The sequence below is a fragment of the Vanessa cardui genome, chromosome 12 (genome assembly GCF_905220365.1).
Source record: "Vanessa cardui chromosome 12, ilVanCard2.1, whole genome shotgun sequence".
Lineage (NCBI taxonomy): Eukaryota > Metazoa > Arthropoda > Insecta > Lepidoptera > Nymphalidae > Vanessa > Vanessa cardui.
The window spans coordinates 4,592,608-4,617,285 of record NC_061134.1 but is presented as its reverse complement, the minus strand read 5'-3'; the positions used below and the strand labels follow the sequence as shown (position 1 = coordinate 4,617,285).

The 24,678-nt window shown below is 31.6% G+C and overlaps 2 protein-coding genes across 2 annotated transcripts; one reads left to right on the top strand and one right to left on the bottom strand.

Annotated features, from left to right (window-relative positions):
- The first annotated feature begins 716 nt into the window (after window positions 1-716).
- Window positions 717-1,873, top strand: LOC124534098 (methylated-DNA--protein-cysteine methyltransferase). Its single transcript, XM_047109768.1, has 2 exons — window positions 717-1,489; window positions 1,571-1,873. Exons 1-2 carry the CDS (start codon window positions 1,181-1,183, stop codon window positions 1,808-1,810), a joined length of 549 nt encoding a protein of 182 aa, XP_046965724.1. The 5' UTR covers window positions 717-1,180; the 3' UTR covers window positions 1,811-1,873.
- Window positions 1,807-19,890, bottom strand: LOC124534097 (ATP-dependent translocase ABCB1). Its single transcript, XM_047109767.1, has 24 exons — window positions 19,741-19,890; window positions 18,690-19,205; window positions 15,407-15,464; window positions 14,898-15,161; window positions 13,693-13,793; window positions 12,999-13,170; window positions 12,233-12,404; window positions 11,636-11,766; window positions 11,222-11,446; window positions 10,583-10,708; window positions 10,201-10,404; window positions 9,515-9,685; window positions 8,769-8,955; window positions 8,318-8,397; window positions 7,750-7,908; window positions 7,303-7,407; window positions 6,628-6,789; window positions 6,020-6,223; window positions 5,337-5,578; window positions 4,953-5,112; window positions 4,335-4,529; window positions 3,953-4,159; window positions 3,270-3,416; window positions 1,807-2,725 (listed from the first exon to the last, which is right to left on the bottom strand). The coding sequence occupies exons 2-24, from the start codon at window positions 18,788-18,790 to the stop codon at window positions 2,531-2,533; spliced, it is 3,768 nt and encodes a 1,255-aa protein (XP_046965723.1). The 5' UTR covers window positions 18,791-19,205; window positions 19,741-19,890; the 3' UTR covers window positions 1,807-2,530.
- Between the last annotated feature and the right edge of the window lie 4,788 nt (window positions 19,891-24,678).

The following is a 24,678-nucleotide window of genomic DNA, read 5'->3' as shown; positions in this document are numbered from 1 at the left end:
AAAGCTTTATTTGTTATTATTAAAGCTTTATTGTAATTATGTTTTATTGACCCCAAAACTAACTTTTAACGTTTAATAAAAAGCATAACATTTATTAATTTATTATTTTAAAGTTCAAGTCAAGCAAACCTTATACATGGAATAACAAGAACAACACAAGTATCCATATGTTAGTGCATATGAGCTCAAGGAATAGATAAAAAGACCTAATGTAATAATACTTTTTACATGAGTTAGCAATGTCTATAATTAAAATTAAAAAAAATTGAAATAATTTTACAAAAACTACATTAAACATTTGGAAGAATTTTTAAGATTTAGTAATAAAATAAAGTTGTTAATTTTTAGAAACGAACAACATTGTTTGATTTGAGCAATAATAACAATAAATGTTTAAGAACTAAATTTCCAACATGAATAAGAAATCGATAACTTATTTTTATTAAAAAAAAAAAACAAGGATGTAACAAAACTTGATCGAATAATGAACAAGAGTTAATGAATATTTAGAAATAGAAAATTAAAGTTGAGTCCGACAGACAACTTTAAAGAGAGAATTATGTAACTGGACGTAACTAAGATATGTAACTTTGAAATAGCAAAAAATTAATTAATCTTTGTCATAATTATGGACAAAATTGTTTTACGTAAATTAACGACAACTGTTATTTTTTAGTGTATTTTTTTTTTTCTTTTAAGTTTATCTCAACCTTACAATTACATATATTTAAATTGTAAAGGTATTTCAAAAGAAAGTCAAAAAAAGAAAACTGAGTTTTCATGCCTAGTTTTACAATCATATTCCCACAATAATATGGATATATTTCATGGATCTTCCAGGTCCATGTCCAGAAAGCCCTTTTGGAAGCTTGCAACCCGACCTTCACAGAGTCTGACAATTTACAACACTTACATTTTCATAATGTCACATTCGAATTTCGAAAAGCGCGAACTTTGACAAGTATCAATATTAATTATCAAGCGCCAAAGCCGGCAAACACTACCTACGACCTACAAGTTGCTGAATTTTATTGCGCAGTGTTGTTTTGTTTTGTTTTTCATTTCATTATTTAGTAGGAATATAAATTACATAAAGAAAATTACTTATTATTAATTAATAACGTCACAAGTGAAAACAGTTACTAGTCTGAAAAAGTTTAGATACTTTCAATTATTAGTTATGAATATTGCTAAAATATTAAAGTGTTCTAACAATGGTAACAACCAAGTGTGTGTTTACTCATTCGATACACCTGTCGGTAGAATAGTTGCGGGTGCTGATGATGACTTCTTATATGTTGTCACATTTGAAGATTCAAAAAATGTCGAAAAAACATTCCAAGCAATTTCAAAGAAGTTATCATGTAATTTCGTTGAGAAAAAAAATAAAATTTTAGATCGATTTGAGAGCGAAATCAAAGAATATTTTGCAGGAGATCTCCACAAATTTACTCTTCCTATAAAAACTTTGGGCTCAGATTTTCAAAAAGTTATTATTATTATAATTGTGCAAATATTCATTATAAAGATTTTCATTGTTTTAATACTTCAATAATTTGTTATTTAACAGGATGTGTGGGATAAACTACTTGAAATTCCATATGGATCAACACACACTTATGGTGAACTAGCCAAGATTATGGGTAGACCAGCAAGCCATTCCCGTGCCGTTGGTGCGGCCTGTGGTGCTAACGCTCATCTACTCGTTATACCTTGCCATAGGCTTGTGGCATCGGGTTCCAATGGAGGTTTCAGCAGTGGATTAGACCGCAAGGAATGGTTATTAAATCATGAAAAAAAGTTTTCTTAATATAAGTTGTATAATTAGGAATTTATATCAATTGTAAAAAAATAAAGTACAAAATAAAATTTACATATGAACATTATTTTTTGAATAATATTAACATATAACTTAAATAATTAGATGTAAGACTTAGTTTAAAATCACAATAAGTTCAAGTAAAATGTAAGAAAAATAGCATTATATCGTAAATACATTATTTCTTTTCCCACATTTACTCATAACAGTGTGTAATATAACTTGTGCACATAACATTTTATTTGCAAATATACCATAATTATGTATATTGATTGATTAATTATATTTTCAAGATTAAAAATAAAATATTCTCAGATACCAAAGATATAAATAAGATATTTCTATGTGCATCTAAGAATCCAAGTAGGAAACACTAACCATTAAAATAGTTGTAATTATAAAAAGGTGGTATGAATACTGTACATGTACATTATTTTAAAAACCAAACCTATTTTATATGTATACATTAACAGTATACATTTATTTTTGTAATTAATTTATTGAATTAATTTCACTGTTTTGTTTAGGAGTGTTACATAGGTTTGAAATCGGTTTATGGAACATTTCAAAAGTGATTTAAAGGGATATTAAAAAAATATACTTTGACAGAGTTTCAAATTATAGTTATGTTGTAAAATTTTATACTATATAAATTATTCACTTAAAGGTATGTGTAAAATATTATTTACAAAGTAAATGGATATTGGCGCATCATGAATATCCTCGTCTATTTAAATTGTAGTAGAGTCCTTTGAGTTGAACGAGCTCGGCATGCGTGCCTCGTTCCGCGACGCATCCCGCGCTAAGTACGCATATCATGTCTGCGTCGCGCACCGTGCTCAGCCGATGAGCGATCATAACGCACGTTCGACCCGCCTTTGCTTTATCTAGGGCCTCTTGTACCACCTGAGAATTATGAAAAAAAAGATATTAAAGCAAATATCTTGAAACATATAATTATGGTCAGACCCATTTTCAGTATAGATTTATTCACTTAGTGGCCTCTTCACGTTAAATAAATATCGGGGTTTAATGTTAGAATGTTTTCCAGATGTCTAAGAAGTGTTGGCCCACTCTATTGTTGTATAGTGTTGTTATTATCAATTATAGTGACATGCTGAACTAATCTTTAAATTGAGTTAATTTGATTATAATTTTTTATCGCATCAATATTCGCAGTAATATAGATAGCAATTATATAATCTTGCTTGTGTATTTTCAGACCACTCTAGGGGTCCCATACAAACTGGCCCAGACAAGCTTCAGTCACCCAAATTAATGCAAGATGATTATAATTATAGAATAGATATATCCACTCTAAAATTAAAATGATTCCAATAACTTGGAACCTCAAGGTTCTGAGTTTTTCTTAAAATATTTCCTACATATAGTTCTTTCTTTACGGTTCTCTACTTTTTGTTTTTCTTACTTGATATAATGACGTATTTACCTTTTCACTTTCCGTATCGAGGGCACTCGTAGCTTCATCTAGAAGTAACATTTTAGGTTGCCTAATCAAAGCCCTAGCTATAGCGACTCTCTGCTTCTGACCTCCAGATAATTGCGTGCCTTTCGATCCAATGTTGGTGTCGTAACCCTAGTTATAAAAAATAAATGTGTTAACAACAACAACAACAACAACAACAGCCTGTAAATTCCCACTGCTGGGCTAAAGGCCTCCTCTCCTTTGAGGAGAAGGTTTGGAACATATTCCACCACGCTGTTCTAATGAGGGTTGGTGGAATACACATGTGGCAGAATTTCTATGAAATTTGTCACATGCAGGTTTCCTCACGATGTTTTCCTTCACCGCTGAGCACGAGATGAATTATAAAGACAAATAAAGCACATGAATCAGCGGTGCTTGCCTGGGTTTGAACCCGCAATCATCGGTTAAGATGCACGCGTTCTAACCACTGGGCCATCTCGACAATGTGTTAAAAATTAGTACAAAGTAAAAAAAGTGTTTAAATCGTAATGTCTTTGATAAATATTATATTTGATAACTGTCCGGTACCAGTAAACACGCCAGAAGTTTTTGTACCTATACATTTGAATGGATTAACGTTTCCATAATAAAGTACTGTATCTTAATAACGGACATTAAAATAAGGATATATCCATCTCACTTACCATGGGCAAAGATACGACGAAATTATGTATGTTAGCTTGTTTGGCAGCTGCAATAATGTCATCCATTGTATGTTCTTTCGTATTGTCACCGTATGCAATATTTTCTCCAATAGTGCGGTCGAACAGAATCGGCTCTTGCTGAACGAACCCGATTGTTTGTCTCACATCCACTAATCGTAGTTTTGGTAGCGGTACACCATTTTGAGCCTGAGAAAGAAAGGATTCCATTAACAGGATGGGCGCTGTTTAGAGATATCCCAAAGGAAAGCTCTACGCCTGTAAACTACCACTATTCCATATGATTCCCAATCTCAGATGTCCAGCTTTTGACCATTTGTTAATTTTTACTACGAAATATTGTTGAAAAAAAAAAAAACGTTACCACAACGCCTTCATCAGGGTCGTAGTATCTTTCCAGCAGTTGTATGATGGTGCTTTTTCCACATCCACTGGCGCCAACTAACGCTATAGTCTTCCCGTTCTCTATTTCAAGATCAAAGTTTTTCAATACTTGAATAAGTGGTCGCGTTGGATATTTAAATTGTACATTTTGAAGGCTCGCTTCGCCTGTCCCTCTCTGAAATATATTTGTAGTATTTGAAATTATCTTACATTTTTATCTTTACTTAAAATGTGTAACGTATTCTCAAAAAGGTATTTTGCAATTATTAAATTTATGATATAATGCTTGATGTACATTATAATAGTTTTTTTTTTAAAATATAATTTTATGTAAGTATATCGTGTAAGTAATATTAATCTTCAGTAGGGTATTTCGCTAAATATTAGAGCACAAATAGTTATTCCTTACATATCTTTAGATATATATAATTACTGTTTTATTTTATATTTTTTATAATCAGAATTCTTCTGGTTAAGAGCAGAGTCAATTTTTAAAGTCTGTATTTAACGGCACGCAAAAAGGTTTGACTTCTGTAAATAATTATTGTTTATGTTTTAACTTTTGTATAGGAGTGGACTTAAATAAAACGACACTTACAAAATTCTCGGCAGCGGCCTGATCTGGATCCATGATTTTAGATTGACGATTCAATATCACAATGACACGACCTGCAGCCTTGATTCCCTTCTGGAAATTAGGTGCAAACGCAAATGCTTGAGCTGCCGACGACGAGCCCATCAAAAGAGTTTGAGCTGACCTAAAATATAGTATTAAAGAAGATGTCTGTTAAGAATTACAATAATATTTTCATAAATAATAACATTAATTACATTTTTCAATATTTAATTCATATTCAAATTTAAATACAACAAATAGTTCACGATGTTAATGTGATTTGATTAAAAATTTTCTCTTTAGCAAGCCTTTGCTTCATTATAAATAAGTTATTACTTTATACAGTTAAGTAATGTTTAAACTTACTTAAGAATGGTAGCATAATAAACGCCTTGATAAACCATGAGATGTCCTCCATAAAACATTGTAGCAGAATATACAAAGTTAAAAAGTCCACGAGAGAGGCCAAAAACAATTCCCCGCCAGTGGCATGTTCGTTTCGCAATTAAAAGAGCTGGTATGAGCAGTTTAGTGTATTCCTGAATGAAGGTTTCCTCCCTGCCCAGAGATGCGACCGTGCGTACATTTGCAACAGCTTCTACGGCTATCTAGAATAAAGACAATTTATACTAATATAAATTAATATGTATTTACATTATTCCAATTAACATGTTTTATTTTATTATTTTTAATGGAGTAAATATGATATATAGATATATTAAGATGTATAAACGTAGAAAAAGCTTGAATTACATTTAATTTGTTTGTGTATTTAAGTATTAAGTATATTCGAACCGTTTGAAGACATCTTTAATTTCTCTGTGAAATAACCTTTCTTATTTACTAACTGCAATATTAAAAACAATCTTAATGATTGTTTTTTCCAATAATCTTTCTGAGTTTTCTTTCTCATGCTGAAGATGCATATAAGATACATTACGTATTTACATCTAAACTCCATTAAAAAAACTTTATGCTTTCATTTGCAACTTTCGTATCTAATGAGCTTTTTCGTTAGGGTTACTTAATAAAGTCTAATTGAATTTTACCTTTGAACTTGATTCCATAGTCTTTGCTGTTCCAAAGGATTCAGCTGTGACCATTCTGCCTTGTTTATAAAGTACAGCTGCCATCAACGGTACGAAAGCTAAGGCGACAAGACCCAATCGCCATTCGTAATATAAGGAAACGCCAAGTGCAAAACTGAACGTACCGACCGCTTGAAGAACTGTACCAATTCTTTGTCCTGTTGCCTAAAATGGCGATAAAATAGCAATTTTATTTTAAAAGATATTTTTAATACACTCGTAGACACGGACGAACACAATCAGTATTAAATATGAATATAATGAAATATGGTATAATGGTACTGTGCACACATAATATTTTCATAATATTTTATTTTCTGATGTTAATCCTCACTTTTGTATTTAAATATTTCTAAAGCTAAATAAATATTACTATTATTACTAATGTAACTATCGAAATATAAAAGGTTTTCTTAAAGTATCTTCCGGTCTAACAGTCGGATAGGACATATTAATGAGAAAGAAAAAGAGGACCTGAATATGCAACGCCAAAAAGCAGTTTATTTTGTTTTTTTTTTAAAGTATAAAAAAATGTCGTATATATGCCTTAAGCTTGTTAAACATCTCACCCCTTGCACAGCCGCTGCTTCACCGGAGAGTCGAGCACAGAGAGCGCCGGTGGAATTATTTTTATCGTCGAAGAAACCAATCTCTTGCTGTAGCAGTTTCTCGAAAATATTTTTTCTTAATCGAGCCGTCAAATATTCACCTGCGACTCCATACATGGACACCTAAAAAAGAAAAGGGGCAAGATATGGATATGTTCGTATCGACCTTGCTTTTTTCATAATATTATCATTATTCAACGCATAGTATATCTGTTATACTTCAAGGTAATCAATGTCACATACGATGACGTAGAGTTTTAATTTCAACCCAATGATGTTGTAGTAAACAGATATGTTATTAACGTGCAAAAAGTGAAGAGTAGCAAACGTCCTAATTGGGACGTTTGCCTTTAGTTGTTTTACGTAGTATTACGTTATAATACATCATAATTACGTAGTTATACGTTTTGCGTAATTAAAACATCTAGTTATCCCTTTTACTTATTGTTTTTACCAAGCTATCCTTTTTACTTTTAACGAAATGTAAAAATAAACTAAAATAAACGGTCCCCGGCGCGGCACACTTTTTTCTGTTGCTTAGTATGGATATAACATATCTGTTTATTAGAATATCATTGTTTCAACCTTATTTAATTTAATACTTAGATATAAATATTACAAAAGCATATCACATACCATAACGAAATTGGTGATTCCAGAAAAAACGCCAATGCCGACAAATATCAAAGCGTAATTTCGAACTTCTGCTTTAACTGCTTCTGTATCTGGATTTGAGAGAACCTGAAATAGTAAACCTGGTCATCTTAGCTCATACATGCTGGGTATAACATATATGAGACACTGCCATTTGAACGATTTATAACGAGAAGGTTAATTAAACTGCCTCGACAGTCGTATATAAGCGTGCCTTGGAAAATTCGTAAATTCATTGGTTTTGTTCGTTAACTGTCTACACGTGAGCACTTAAACATTACTCTTTCGATAGCGTAGGAGATCTACGCTATCGAAAGAGTAGTTAGTGGTCGTGTCTGAAATTAGCCACGTAGACTTCGTTATTTTACCACTCGGGTTGGGCTATTAGGAAATTTTAAGATTCAATGTACATAAATTAGTAAATCTTACACCCATAAAGTCACCGAGGATAACGGCGAGCAGTGGCATAGAAAATCCACTGACAAGTGAACACAAGCTCGCTGCTACAATTGACTTCCATTCCGGCGCATTGAGTTTCACAACTTGGGCAAAAGATATGTCCGGTGGTTCCATAGATTGATCACTTTCCTACAAAAATAAAAAATAAGAATGTTAGTAGGTTATTCAACATCGATGTATTAGAATTTCTTATCGATTGTCAAAATTGTTTTGTAGAAGCTAGAATTGAAAATGCTTATAAAAATACGATAGATCTGAAGTATGGGGAACAGAAAATGTTCAGAAAGTCTCGGTTGAATCTTATCATTCTTATTAATCGTCTTTGATTTGTTACGTAAAACCTATAAGACAACGAATTTGCGAATATGTGTTATTCATATGTTTTGTTTTGTGCAAATAAACGTAATGCGAATATGTACTATTTAGTAACGTAGATTTCGTCGTATTCGGATAGTTCATGTAAAATAGCGTAATAAGAAATTTGTGGATTTAAGAAAAGAGATGAAAATTAAAGTTCTTAATGGTTTTAAAAACTTACCACAATTCTAGTTTCTACGTGCTCATCTTCATCTTTTTCACTTTGAACGGATATCGTACGGTTTAACGGGTTGCCTTGTTCTGTAAACAATGTACAAAAAATATTGTTATTAGAAAACATTCACGAAAAATAAGGTAAATGGCGTTTCTTTTTAAGGTTGCAAATTTTATTCGCACATGTCACGGTAACCAATCCATTAACTTGTTTATACCATACGTATTTAATCTGTGATCAGATTCCAAATGTAGGTACCACAGTTCGGCTAAGTCATTTTCTTCTAGGAGAAGGTTTGGAAAAGAGTTAATTGATATGATGGGTTTGATTGATGAAAAGGTATCAGGTATGTCTGCTCTTCCGTGGTAAGAAAGAAGTAAAGAAACTGTTTGAGATTATCTCATAGTGATACCAAATGTTCTCTTACTTAATATAATTTAATTATTTATCAATATACCTGTTTCATTCATATCCGGAGAGGACTGTAACATCACCATATCAAAGTAATGTCCTTTTCTGCTCATTAGTTCAGCGTGATTTCCACTTTCTACAACGTTTCCACTTTTAAAGACATAAATCTTATCAACATTTCTAATCGTACTTAGTCTGTGTGCCACGACTATTGTTGTACGCCCTTCTTGAGCCTAAAGTGATGAAAAAAGCATAAGATAAACAAAAAACTATCAGCATGTACCAATTTATTTATTTATTTATTCATAAATAGACAAACAGAATACAATCAGAACATACATTAAAATTACCAAATTACACAATTTTACGTTATTTTTTAAGCTAGATTAGATCCCTAAGTATGTTTTTTTTATTTATGTTTTAGTTAGGGGTTGGGCTGTGTGCAATCCTATCTGGGTACAACCCACTCATCTCATATTCAACCACGAACCAGCAAAATGAGTCAGCATAAGGAACATAACTGCTTAGTGCCCAAGATTAGTGGCGAATTGTAGATGTAAGGAATGGTTACAATTTCTTACGGCACAAGTCTATGGGCAGTGGTGGATATTTGCCACGATTTGCCCCATTTACTTGTTTGCGTACTTATTTAAAAAAAAATCTTCAAGCCATGTAAATAGATAAATTGGTTATTATTGACAAATATGAATATTGAATTTTATAGCTCAATACAAATCTTTAACAGAAATTTACAAAATATTGATTAAAAATTAAAACAAACAAAATATGTACCTTGTCTAATGCTTTTTGCACTTTGGCCTCCGAAGACGTGTCGAGTGCGCTGGTCGCCTCGTCGAGCAGTAGGATGCGGGGATTGCGCACCAAGGCGCGGGCGATAGCGATTCTCTGTTTCTGACCGCCCGAAAGCGAAGCACCTCGCTCTCCGACGAGCGTGTCGTATCCCTGTGTTAGTTACAAGTTAATAGCCAATTAAAATAAATTTACTTATCCCAATGATATTCTTATAAACAGCTATGTTATATCCATACTAAGCAACAGAAAAAAGTGTGCCGCGCCGGGGACCGTTACATTTCGTTACAAGTAAAAATGATAGCTTGATAAAAACAATAAGTAAAAGGGATAGCTAGATGTTTTATTTGCTCAAAACGTATTACTACGTAATTATGACGTATTATAACGTATTACTACGTAAAACGACTTAAGGCAAACGTCCCAATTAGGACGTTTTCTAGTCTTCACTTTTTGCGCGTTAATAACACATCTGTTTTCTAGAACATCATTGACTTATCCTTATTCGTTTAATTTAACAGAATAAAAACAATAAATTTAATAAAGTGATATTGAGAATGGTAACTATAACAATATCTAAGAAACGCATATTATATATATCATATATAATTATTCTATAGATACATTCATATCTCACGATAATCAAAACAATAAATGATTATCCTTACTGAAGGTAGTTTCATGATAAATTCGTGAGCATTCGCCTGTTGCGCGGCCATTTCGATGTCCGCGTCGGAAGCGTCTTCCCGTCCGTAGCGAATATTCTCCCGGACTGTGGTGTTGAACAGCACCGGTTCCTGACCGACGAGGCCGATTTGCGCGCGTAGCCATCGCACTGACAGTTCCCTTACGTCATTACCGTCAATGGAAACCTATAAAAAATGTATTATTTAATGTATTCTGTACTACGAAAATTTTCTGGCGTTAGTCATTACTCAATTACAATGTAGGTATAAGTAAATTTTATAAAAAAACTTTAAAACACTCCTGAAACATATACGTCAATGGTTTGGGTGTTTATTTATTTAATTATCAATAGCGAATACTCACGCTGCCGTCCACGACATCGTAGTATCTAGATATCAGCTGAATGATAGTGGACTTTCCGCAGCCTGAGTGTCCGACCAGCGCCACTGACTGACCCCGTTTCACACTTATATTAATTCCGTTTAAGACCTTAAAATAAAAAATAGTTTGTAAACATAAATTATAACAATTAAGAGTTCTGAGCATGTATTAGAGTCTTATGATTACACAGTATTCACTATTTAATCATTGTTTCTGTAGACATTGTTTTTGACGATGTCATATATGAAATAAATTATAAATTAAAGTTAATAATTTAAATCAAATTTTCATAGTATTTCGTTCGTTTGCGTAGTCGGATGGTACTAGTACATATTCTGTTGTAGTTGTATTTCACTATATACACAAAGATTTAGTTCTCGATGTTTTCAGACAATGAAAACAGGAAAAGGGTTGCCTGAAAGGAAGTCCTCGCCCAGTACTAACTGGAAACTGGATTAGTTTCCACAAAAGAACGACGGATGGGCTACTAAGATCGGTATTTAGACTAAAAATATACCCAAAAATAGTAGATAAAAAGTAATAGTAGTTTTAGTTTAATGTCAAAAAGAGTGACGTTTTAAAATATCTATACCGTAAACGTTAACTTTAAATTTTACTCACAGGAACATCCGGTCTTGATGGATAGTGAAATATTACGTTTTTTAGTTCAATATTCCCTTCAATGGTGCTGGGCGTAACACCTTGGTTTAGTAATGGATTGATGTAGGGAATATTGTCAAGCAAATTGAAAATTTGAGCGCCGGCGCCGCGCGCCACTCCGAAAACTTCCATTAACGTTGACGAGATACCGAAGTTGGCTGAACCCATCATTACACCGAAGAACACCTGAAATATTACATACATAAGATTTATTGCAACTGATTTTAAGTACAGCTTTTTCTTGAGAAAATTCGTGACGAAATATAGGTTGCTTTTATCATTTTAAGTCATTTTATACTTTAAATTTGTATCTGTAATAGGATAGTAATTATTATACGTTAAATTTTAGGAAATTAATTAGTAGAGTTCACTTACAGCTATCATGGTATCCACGTCGTATGTTTCCGGCTCTTCCACCATAAGTTTGTAGCCGAACCAAAATGATAAGGCATACGCGCAGAATATACAAAAGAATAGCGTGCCCATTGCCATTCCGTTGAAAAACCCTAAGTATTAAGAAAAACAAAATAAAATATCACATATTTATTTAAAATTATATTGCGATCCGCTTAAAACACATAAATTTTCACCTATCACCCGTTTAATATTTGCCCCCGGGTACTATTATATGTTTATATTATTTATATGTATGTATACATAAACCCCGTTATAACCATCAGAACTCTTTCGAGTCATAAACGTGTCAAATCAGAGTATAACGTATAAATATACGAAGTTTAAATAAAATCATTAAATGATAAATATTATATTACTATTATGACTCAAATGAAATATATCTTTACAAAATCGATAGAGAATACAGATGATATTGGTAATGATGATAGTGCATAAAATATTTTCGCGTTAGATAATGCACGTAGCATGAAGATAAGGATAGATGATTATTTATTTGAATCAAACAAAGCTCTGAAAACATTGATTATTCAAGAACTATTGCATTTTGTAAATAACCTTTTTTAATATTTATCTTTCTTGCTTCCGAAAGGTGACCTTCATATCTTTCTATTTCCTGCCTTTGACCGCTGAATGCATAAACGGTCCGGACTGCTGATAACGCCTCCTCAGCCACTGCACCTGCTTTGCCGGATGCTATTGCCTCTTTTTTAGATAACCTCGAAGCAATCTATTTATATAAGAATAAATTATCATACACCTAATAAAACTAGCCTAAGTATTTAGATTGTTAGAAGTAGGAAGTTTTCTAGAAATATTTCTTTGTACTTCTAATAGTAGTATTTCTGAATTTTGGAAGTGTGTCGTGTTAACTCGTTCGTACCGTGGAAAAATTGACTTTTGAGATTGCCATCCCATGAGGGGATGTGGTCTCTTTCCTATCTAATGAGTGTTTATATGATAAACTCTAATGTTTATCATGATATAAACATAAGTACATATACTTAGATTAGAATAATTTTAAGTTTATTGCGCACTTCAGAAGGAATTTTAGCTCCGTCTGGGTAATCATTATTATCAATAGATTAGCTAGTATAGTAATAATTCCGATTGTCATCAAATTGTCTTTGATGCATAATATTGGTTACAAAAATATTTAAGTTAGTTTTTTTATGTTTTGTATCTTATATAAAAGACACTCGATTAATTATTAAATGAAACCAAAAGATAAACCTCAAAGTAGATTAAATGTTTTTTTTTTTAATTAGTGATGTTTTTTTTATGTTAAGCTACACCGAATTAAAATAATTAAAGCATTTCTTACCAGCCCAGCTATTCCAACTAAGAATAAAGTAACGGGGAAAGAAATTAAGCACAACAAGGCCAATTTCCAACCTTTTACAAGTGCCATTATTATGGAACTGACGAATGATGCTTGATAGAAAATAAACGTTGCCAGCTTTTCGCCTATGCCTTCCTCCAGTTTAACAACATCACTAAAAAATCAAGTTATATTTTACAATTATATAAATACATACTAATATAATAGAAGGGAGAATACTAAAATGAAATTGGTATTTTTGACGCTTTAGTCTAGGTATATATGTAAGTGATAAAAACTTGTATCGGCTCGCGGCTTCTCTTGTATTTTTTGTGTTATGTTAATATTGATAATGTGTGTTAAATTTAAAGGTGGTCAGTTAAATATTAAGACGTTAAGCGTTAGTCTAGTAGTAAACATACTTCAGGGTAAAATCTAAGTTGAAATCTCTTTGATTTGTGTAATTAATTTAAGATATCGTTTCTTATCATGCTAAATACTGCAAAGATATTAATTGTTTAATTTACGATATAAGGTTAACAGGTATTTTAAACTATCAATATGTATCTGTGATTAGAAGATAGGTAACAATTATAAAAAAAAAACAGACGAATTAATAACCTCCTCCTTTTTGAAGTCGGTTGAAAAGACAGCAAAATAAACCGAAGGCTGTTCTACTTTAATATTATATACTCACTCGGTCATTTTGCTCGCGAAGTCTCCTGTTTGGTGTGTGTCAAAATATTCGAAATCTTGATTTAGAGCCGCTTTCAAATACTCTTGACGGATCCGGAATACCTTTTGAAATTAAAAAGATTCGCTTACACGTTTCGTACAACTGTATATATTTAATTTATTATTTTCATATTTAAAAATGTCGTTACAGTTAAGTGTAACTAATATATTTGATTAATTTAATCTCCCCATGATACTACTACATTTTGAACTCAGGAGTTTATCACAGTTTAAATTCTACCTCAGTTAAATTAACCGGTAATATCTCTAAAATATCTTACAACCTGCAATTTCCACTTTGGCTCCTTTAAAAACTATATTGACACGGCAACTTGAGCTAACTTGAGCCACTGGGCTAATATCTGATGAGAGAGTTTTTCCTTTGTGTTTACATATTGAAATATTTATCTTGTATATTATATTTCATTAAATGCTTTTATTACTACTAGTAGTAGTAGGTTAGCATTATACTGAGCTAATTTTAACTATGATATTTTGAATATTTATAATAAATTATATTTAGAAGGTCCACATAAATCATCCGATGATGAATTATCCGATGATAACTTACTGATCATGATACTATATTGAGTGAAGTGGATACTATTTCTTACTAGAAATAGATATTTCACTCAATGTAGTCAGGTACCTACTAACTATAGATAAAAGAAATTGTGCTCCGTGATGATAATTGCTTCTTATCTTGTATTATTATCACAATTAGTCTAATATATCTATTAGTAGTCTGAATTATGCATATATAATTACTATCAGACACAAATTCTACTCATACACAGCCTTCTGGCGTACTATCATTTCATGTAAAATGTATGAGACAACATCACATACATTACTCTGATCGCAATGTAAGTAGCTATAGCACTTGTGTTACGGAAAATCAGAAGTAACGACGGTACCACAAAAACCCAGACTCAAGACAACATAGAAAACTAATGATAATCTACATTGACTCGGCCGGGAATCGAACCCTGGACCTCTGAGTAGCGTACCCCTGAAAGCCGGTGTACACGCCAGGCGACCACGGAGGTCGTCAAATATTATAAATAGATTATCAGACATTAAGATGATCTCATAAAAAAATACTTATAAACTAAAAGACGTTCCTACATCATATAAACGATCATAAAACTGTTGTACGGAACCCACCTGATTAAACGCAGATATATTCATAAGAACAGTCGCAAGATACGAGAATATAACAAGTACTGCGCCGACTATACTGTTATTAATTGCAAAGGTTTTGATCGCTTCGAGGAAGACATCAGCTTCACCCAAGATACCGAATCGTACCATACTTTGTAGCAAAGATGAAAACAATAATGTATTTATTGGTGTCATACATCCACACAATATTGAGAACATTATTGCTAAGAATATATACAGTTTATCCATTCCGCTGGCGAATCGAAACTGAAAAGAATATTTATGTATTAAATTCGTTACTTAGACTGCATTTGAATTAATTATGGTGAATTGGTAATATAATATTATTATATTAAATATATTTCTGAATAATTTTAATAGCATTCTATTTTACAAAAATAAACGTTGATCATTAACAAGAAGTATGAAATAGCCTTCTTAGTCTTATAATTTAAATGTTCCGAGCATCATGTCTAGATTTAATATTTTTATTTTATTATGTAAGTACTTACTAATGTGATAAATGATACACTTGGTACTTCATTTCCATTTGTTTCTGTGTCAGCAGTGCTGTAACAGAATTTTTTATTATAGGCAATTATAGGTATGATGTGTACACAGATCTTTTATTAAAAAAAAATATATATTTTTTAATATTCTCTTTATTTCCACTCAAAGGCATCGGAAGGAAGGAAAAGACACGGAACTTGATAATCGTTATCACTATGAAGGTTAAAAGCGGGAAACAAAAAGGTTCCATTTTAGTAAAAAAAAATTAAAATCTGGAATATTATGTAAAGTACTACTCATGAACTCATGAACAATAGATTCGTTGGCACGGTGAGAACTTAGATAAAATATAAATGAGTATGATTAGTATCAATTGGAATCTCTTGCAGTAAATGTGACAAGTTATCAATGATTCGAATGATTGCAACGACAATATTGTAACTTTTAATTCACAGGCCACATAATTATAACCAACCTTAGAAACCATGGCGTTAAATCTAGTGTGGCCGCAGTCACATTGGCTCACTTCCACCATCCAAATCGAAACAAATTATAAAATATTAAAATTATGACGGGTGGTAATTAGCCAGACTGCCTTCCACTAAGTTAAGTCAGTAATAATACGTGAAACTTGTAATTTTATTTTATATTTAACGATCATTATTATTGAAAGGTAGAAAATAAATGTAGTATTAGGAAAAAAATATCGACATTAAACAAATATTAAATTATTTTATTATGCAATAATATCGATATATATATAATATAACAAATTCGTATAATTTGTTACATATAAATTATAAGAATTTGTTGATCGATCGAAGCATGTAATCTGAAAAATCTGCGGTATTTATTCGTAATTCTACTGATAAATTATAATTAATTGAATTAATAAATATATTTCGTGTCTGCGTACAGAGCTTAGAAAAGATTTGTTTCTGGGGGCACGGCAGTGCCCCCACCAAGTCGAGCAAAAAAGCAGCACGGCCGTACCATCCTTTTCTCGAAGCAATTCAGGCCATTTTCGACCCCCTGTAACTTCGTTGTGGATAAAACTAGAAGACTGAATTTTCAGTAACCATGCAAGCATTGTAAAGACACGGTATATTTCAAATTTCATTCAATTTGAACTAGTAGTTTAAGAATTATAACGGGTCAAAGTTTCTTAATTTTGTCACTCACTCACTGACTCACCGATCATCAAAATTCTAAGGCACTTCTAGCAGACCTAGAAGCTTCAAATTTGGAATATAAGTAGTGTTTAGTGTATGAACCAAGGAAAAACTAAAATAATTAACAAAATGATAAAATTAAAAAAAAAAAAAAATTACAAATTCAAAGGAAGATTATTTATTATATTATTATAATAACAATATAATAAATTTATTATATTAATAAGCTTTCGAAAATGTTTGTTAATTGTGTAATTACGTTCTCAACTAGTGCACACTTATAACTACAAGACCAGACTAAACTATGACCATGTTTCTTTACATTTCCAAAGACCGCTTTTCCTGTATTTATTTATTATTTTTTAATTTATTTTATAATATTATTAAATATTTGGATATTATGTATTATTATTTTTAATAATAAAATTAATATTATTAATAATAGTATATATTATTAATAATAATATACATATTAATATTTTAGTGTATTAATTACATAAAATATGGATATCGGTTCTGCAGTATTCACATCCGGTCAAGCTTACGTGGCACTTTCGAGAGTTACAAGTCTGGGCGGTTTACATCTAATTAACATCGACTTTGGAAGTGTTAAAGCGCAGGAATCCTCAATTTGTGAATACAACAGACTAAGAATCATTTACCGTCCAGATTTGTCAAAAATTTTAACATCAAGGCCTCCCAGAAAAACACATAGAGATAGGGAGTGGGCTCTTAGAAAAACTGTAGCTGAAGCTCAAGAAGTAGTACCGGAAAAGAGAAAACGGAAGGCTACCTACAAAAATAAGAAAAGTTAATAATTCAGAGAGAGGGCTTTAAGAAAATTCGTTGCTGGTAGATATAAGTAGAAGGTACCGAAAAGAAAAAAAGTAGAACTGTCTACAAAATACAAAAAGAAATGAGATTCCATCAAAAACAATACTTGTCAAAAAAACCAAGTCTCGCAACTCAGTTGTTCTGCGGTAAAAAGTTGTGAGATCCATGTAATACCAAGTCTTATCCATGTAATACTTAAGCGACTTCCTGTCTTAATACGTCCACTCCCTAAGACCACGATCGTGGTCCATATATTGACTTGGTCATCGCACTAAATAATTTAATTAACACGTGTTTTTATGCGATGGCCGAGTCAATATATGGACCACGATCGTGGTCTTAGGGAGTGGACGTATTAAGACAGGAAGTCGCTTAAGTATTACATGGATAAGACTTGGTATTACATGGATCTCACAACTTTTTACCGCAGAACAACTGAGTTGCGAGACTTGGTTTTTTTGACAAGTATTGTTTTTGATGGAATAATATATTTAACTTATTATACATATACTTATAGACTGAAGGTACTCCAATTAATGTATGTTTATTTTATAATAATAATGCCTTTTTCCCCCCTTCTGTCTGCGGGTATTTCGAAATTAAACTAACGTACAGTTTAAAATAATAAAGGATCAATACTATAAGCAAAAAAAAAAACAAAGACTCGTTGTTGTAAGAAATTATCGATTGTATTCTGCGACTTTAGTTTTTATTTTACAGCTACGTTTGTAGATAAATAAGGTACAATAAATTAATACCATAAAGTATTGTCAGATATATAAATAAAGAACAAATATTTGTACGTCTTTCACGTACTATGTAAAACTTGTTATCTATTTTTTAAATAGCATAATCTATTTTTATCTACATTTAGTTCTAACATAGATATTTTGATTATTTAGTATCTACATGTCGGAACCATTAGAATATAGAAATCAATAGTCTAGATTTCGTGGATTTTTTGTATTTGTTTATTAATTTAAAAAATATATTTTTCAATTAATCCAAAAACACAAAAAGATATTAAAATATGTAAAAAAAAAGATTCTAGATTTCATTTCCCTGCTTTTTTATATTTTGTCGTACTAAAGGATCACTAACAAAATAACTGCAAGTGCACAAAAATATATAAATAAATTAAGTAGAACAATTTAAATTTATATCATATATTTTAAATAACAACACGGAACTTGTCATAGCCATAAATTAATTGATTTTTTCACTAACACATACCAACAATAAGGTCACATTAAAAAAATCGATAACAATTTATATTTACCTGCTTTTATCGTTAGCGGAGCCATTTTTCGTGAATTGAACTTTAGACAAATCGTTCACGTTGTAGCTATTCTTTTTACCCTTCTCTTCAAAGTCCGACATCGCTATGACATTGATTTATTAACTTTTTCGCATAAGAATTTATTTACACCACGAGTATATCACGACTTTCAGCTCGCCGGCGAGTCCTCTCCATCGGCAACTGACTAGCTATCACAAAAGCTGATATGCGTTATCATGACGATATACTCGGTTCTATTTCTATATACCGTCGATTATCAGGACGTCAACTGATGATAGTTTTGCTTATCTATAAATCCGCTTAATGCAAATCTACATTTATAAATTTATTGAAGAGGTGCCTATTAATTGCGATTTTTTTATTAAGATAAATATTTCACTTATATATATTATATGTTTAATAGTTGTCGTTGAACAAAGTCCATATACAATCAAGAAGGCTATTTAAGATGAATGACGATTATTTCTAACAAGCTTGATTGGATATCATCAACTCCTGAAAATAAAAATATATATTATACGTAACTACAGTAGACTGTTCGTGAGATATTGTAAATTAACTTCAATGTTTTTTTTAAATATAGATTGTAAGGTCGTATGCAAAATTAAAAAAAAATTAAATGAATTGAAAATTTCATGTAATATAATGAAAATATTCAAATATAACAAAAATATCATAAAGAAAATAGTTTTATTCTTCTTATACATATTAGTCTAACATTATACTTTCATAATAAACATATACATCCTGGTATTACACATCATACAACATTATTGCAATACGATAGACGAACGATAGGTACATACGATATTAATTAATTCGAGTGTTTATAACGTGATTAAATATTTCATCATATTCATTGAAAATTTTAAATACTAAATTTGTGTTAGAACACACTCAAACAAATTAACAACAAGAATTTAGACAAGTAATTAAGAAATAAAATACTTGTCAATACTATTAACTATAGGTATACATTGTGTTCCTACTTATTTATTTAACTTTTAACTGTAAAATATATTTTACTTACGTTTTAGATTTACTTTATATTAACATATTATAACAATGCACAACCCACACGTTTCTAGGTAACTACAATTATTCGGTCCACTCGTGTTTCTATTGCGTGGAGCACGCAGCGCTGTAAAACTGAATTGATGTGTTTAAATAATTAAAATACTAATCTATTACGATATTAAATGAAATAATTAAGTGTTTTATGAAAGAGTTTCAAAGTACTGAGTGTTATTTGTTTACGATCCGTAGAACTCGCCTATATGTTATTAATAGATCTCCCATCAGTTACTTTTGTCTGTAATGCTAACAGTTTAAGTAGGTCAGAGGAATTGATTGGTTCGTAGAAACAAACTATATGTTTTGGGTAAATTTCGTAAAGAAGTAAAAAATAATAATCAATTGTCTATTGAAATTCGTGTGGCATTGTATATTAAGTATAGTAATATTGATATATACTTGTAACTTATGTAGACTACCGTAAGCAACGCCCAAAAATAGTACGTTAATTTTTTTTAATGTAATTAATAACTGTTAATACTATACCTAAATATTTCAAAGGTGGCAGGCGTAAGCCAGATGACTGCCGACCATGGCAAAACTTGCTAGTTCTGTTAAAGATGTAAATACCTTTAAAAACATGGGACAACCGAATGATTCTTCAGAAATATTTACAAGCTCTGCCGCTTAACAAAAATACATTAAAAGGTTGCGTGGGTCAGACTCAGAGACAATATAGTCACGAAATACATGTTGATATATTTGTGTGCAAGGTTGCGCCAAAAATCATCCACCACATTGGTGATGCAGGGAATGGTTAATATTTGCAACGGTGCCAATATGTATGCCTTGGGGTATGCCTTGATATGTGGCTTATTTGGCATTCGGTATCATCATCTGTGTCGTACAAAACACTGCTGCGCTGGAATTTAGCGAGATAGACATAGGACCTACGTCTTATTATTATCCTAGTAAACTTACTAAGTATTTTGGCTTGACGTATGATTTGACCGCATTTCGGGTCCAGCATTTTTATTTATTTTGGATTTTTTTTAATTGAATCAAATCTTTAATCTGGTGTTCATATTCTCATTAGACGTGAAAGTGAGCTGAAGTGAGTTTTTGCTACGTTTTCACGTATTATCTCTCATCTCAATAGTGGCGTACCTATTACCTGTGTCTACTATTGGAAATTATTCTTTGAATAAAAAAATATATACAAATTTAAAATTGATTTAGCAACAAAAAATAAAGTATTTCCAGTTTCAATGAACGTAAGTTATGTATTTCCTCAATAAAACCTTAATTTACAACAAACATTACTTACAAAATGTGAAAATTTAAAAGTGACATTGACCTATTTCTTATAGATATCGCTTACGTTAGATATGTTTCTGATTCCTAACTGATAAGTGGAATTTATTTTTGCACGAAATAATTGGACGAACAAAATTTGCATACATGTTCGTGCGTGTAATAACACGCGACCACATGTATACAATCAATATATTAACCATTTCTAGTCACTAGACCATCTTACCATCATACAACAACAACGACAGCCCGTAAATTCCCACTGCTGGGCTAAAGGCCTCCTCTCCCTTTGAGGAGAAGGTTTGGAACATATTCCACCACGCTGTTCCAATGCGGGTTGGTGGAATACACATATGGCAGAATTTCTATGCAATTTGTCACATGCAGGTTTCCTCACGATATTTTCCTTCACCGCTGAGTACGAGATGAATTATAAAGACAAATTATGCACATGAATCGGCGGTGCTTGCCTGGGTTTGAACCCGCAATTATCGGTTAAGATGCACGGGTTCTAACCACTGGGCCATCTCAACTCTCGACTCTCTTACCATCATAATGCGGCTGAAGATCGTAAATCTTCTACAGCCGACTGCAGATGTCTTCTAATTTGATACGCATTGTGTAGAACCTACACCACTGTCTGACTAAGTAAGCTTGGTTTTTAACGAGCCAGCTTTTATCTATTGATGTCCACAAGCACAGGTATAAAAACTTCCAGACTCTAGGACTAAAATGTTTTCACCGAAAACCGCAATACTTTTATTATTGGATCATCAGGAGCACTTGGACAACGCGCTGTTTCTTAGAAAGGTACTTCTTACTACTTACTAAGGAATTTTTGGGGGCTCAGCCAAAATATGTTAAAAATAATGTTACTAACATTTTTTTTAATGGGATATTATTAACTACAATTGTTTCTAGATGGTCACTAATTAAGATTTTCAATTACTTTTCTGAACAAAATCACTGTTGAAAGTGTCGAATTCTCAGGATCCTGCAGTGTCCCTCTTACAAATTTTAGTTCAAAGTGCGTCGTGATACATTTACTTCTACACTTGGGTTTTAAAAGAATCGCATATTAATAAGCTTAATTTGTAGAACTAACCCTAAGCTATTTTTACAGCGAAGCAATTATATTTAATATAATATTAATATAAGTTTAGATTGCTAACAGTACTTCAAGCTCTGTAAGTTCAGCTACTTTAGGATGTTAATAAGTCATCATCAGCTCATGTACTGCACTCCGAGAGGTCGATCGAAGGCTTTTATTCAATAGCCGCGACTAAATTTTAAATAACTACACGATTACGTACGTAATATATCAACATAGTTGTACGATAAAAAGTACGTTTATCGTGTCATGTTGAGTTATTTAATGTAATTAAAATTATTGATCATTTTTGAAGATACTGATCCGAATTTCATTATTTTTTAGGTAAAAATTATCATAGTTAAAACAGAATATCAATTTTTTTGTATTCACAATTTCATCATGCATATAAACTATAGTAATTAAGACACAACATCAAACTTTAATTCAAATATAATTTTAGTGTATTTAATTCAATGCAATGAGTTCTGTGTTCGATATCAATATTTGTGATTAGTAATGACACGATGAATCGTTATATAAATAAAATTGTTTTACGACGACTGAAAATATTGATTCGATGCGATATGAATCCCGAATTACTTTATAATATTACAAACTTGGTCAATATGGGATTTTATAGGTTTTTTCAAAATATATTTAAATATTTATTTACTTTAATAAATTAATATAATTATTACGCTCCGACCATGATAATATAAGTGATAAAACGATAGTAAATCACATATCCGAGATAACAAAATTCTGAGACGGCCATTGTCTATACTTACAAAAAATACAAAAAGTAAATCGTGCGTGAAGTTAGCGTCAATTTGTTCAAAATGTTCCAAGCCAAGGCTTCTACTCATGTTATGAAAGTCCATTGCACTGGGGATGCTAGATAACCAGCTACAAAATGACAAAAACGCACAATTAAAATGCCAAAGAAACAGCTTTTCAGTGTATGGTGAAAATGTACCGTTATCGGTCGTTACAGCTTGTTAAAATGTTACACAACAATTACCGTAGAATTTAGGTACATATATAGTCATAACATATAACAATAATTGCAAAGGATGATAGAGAATACTGCAGTCAAATTTGAAACTTGTTAGTGTTCTATACTCCTACGAATATCACTTTTTTGAGAATTTAGGTAACTATTTATTCCTGACACTCTTAAATAGTCTGCGTTGTACAATACGTAATTTATTCAATTTTAATAACGTATCACTTTTTTTTTGTAGTAAACATTCTAACATAAAAACATCGTAGTTCGAGTCAACGCATACGCTGTTACATTTTAGAGATTCAAAGTCGCACTTCTACGCAAATGAAGATGACCGACCGTTGAAGGCGAACGCAGTGAAGCCATTAAAACCATTAATCCAAAGAGTATACAGTCCATCCTGGAATAGATGCAAGTCGTCGGGAACACTGGCCTTTATACTGAAAATGCATAAAATAGTACAGCTATCCTGTCCATTCTTGATCATTGCCATTTCCAGTTGGGATACTTTGCTTCTAGCTGATTTCAGTATTCATTCACATTATTAATTGGTTGCTTATCGAGTCAAAAATGCATTGGACATGGAGTAACCTTTTTATTTTACGCCTGTGAAATATAAAGCTCAAGGGAGGAAAAGGAATATAAAGCTAAAGGTCCCTGATGAGCAGTTAATGCAATGGGAATTGGTCGAAGATAGTTATATATTTACTAGATAGACAGACTATATACTTACTGACTGATCATTATGGTAGAAATACGGTAAAAATAAATACAATTACTGACGTGGACCGTTATTTATATGAGCACTGCTAATAGTTGAGAGACCTAACACATGTACAAAAGTTACATTATTTAATATTAAAATCATTCATCAAAGGAAGAGCATAGTTGTTTATTGATTCTGTTGATTTGTATAGAAGTAACTGTTGTTTTGCTGCTTTTGGTGCTGTTCAAAATCAAAATCAAAATAAACTTTATTCAAGTAGGCTTTTATAAGCACTTTTGAATCGTCATTTTACAATTAAGTGAAGCTACCACCGGTTCGGAAAGTAGATTCTACCGAGAAGAACCGGCAAGAAACTCAGTAGTTACCCTTTTTTAACATTTAAAAAATACAACGTCATGTTAATTAAATACAATTATTTAAATTAATGTATCCTGCTTGGAAGTCAACAGGTATTAACTACCACTTAACCGGCACAATAATAGTAGATTGTGGGTATATGATTATGTGAAATTCTTATTTAACATGTATATTTAAATACATATTTTAAGCAAAAGCAAATATAAATGTTTACAAGTACACAAAAGAATTGGAGCTGTACAAAAACATCATTAAATTATTGAATTGTCGGTATCCGAACTAGGAGACCTGTATTTCAGCTAGCAGTACCAAATCGCTGATTGAGAGTTACTTGTCATGCAAAGTAATATTTGAAACCAAATAAAATAATAGGTTGGGGAAAAAGTTTCTTCGTATTTTATATGAAAATTCAAAAAGTTTTTTTATAGTTTATTTACATTTGACTAAAGTATGTAGG

Excerpts from the sequence above, each read along its gene's own strand:
- LOC124534097 (XM_047109767.1), bottom strand. The coding sequence starts at position 18,790 with ATGTCGGACTTTGAAGAGAAGGGTAAAAAGAATAGCTACAACGTGAAC. Across the intron at positions 13,794-14,897 it reads ATATATCTGCGTTTAATCAG|GTATTCCGGATCCGTCAAGA; the intron begins GTGGGTTCCGTA and ends TAATTTCAAAAG. Across the intron at positions 7,408-7,749 it reads TCCTCGGTGACTTTATGGGT|GTTCTCTCAAATCCAGATAC; the intron begins GTAAGATTTACT and ends TTACTATTTCAG.
- LOC124534098 (XM_047109768.1), top strand. The coding sequence starts at position 1,181 with ATGAATATTGCTAAAATATTAAAGTGTTCTAACAATGGTAACAACCAA. Across the intron at positions 1,490-1,570 it reads TGGGCTCAGATTTTCAAAAA|GATGTGTGGGATAAACTACT; the intron begins GTTATTATTATT and ends GTTATTTAACAG.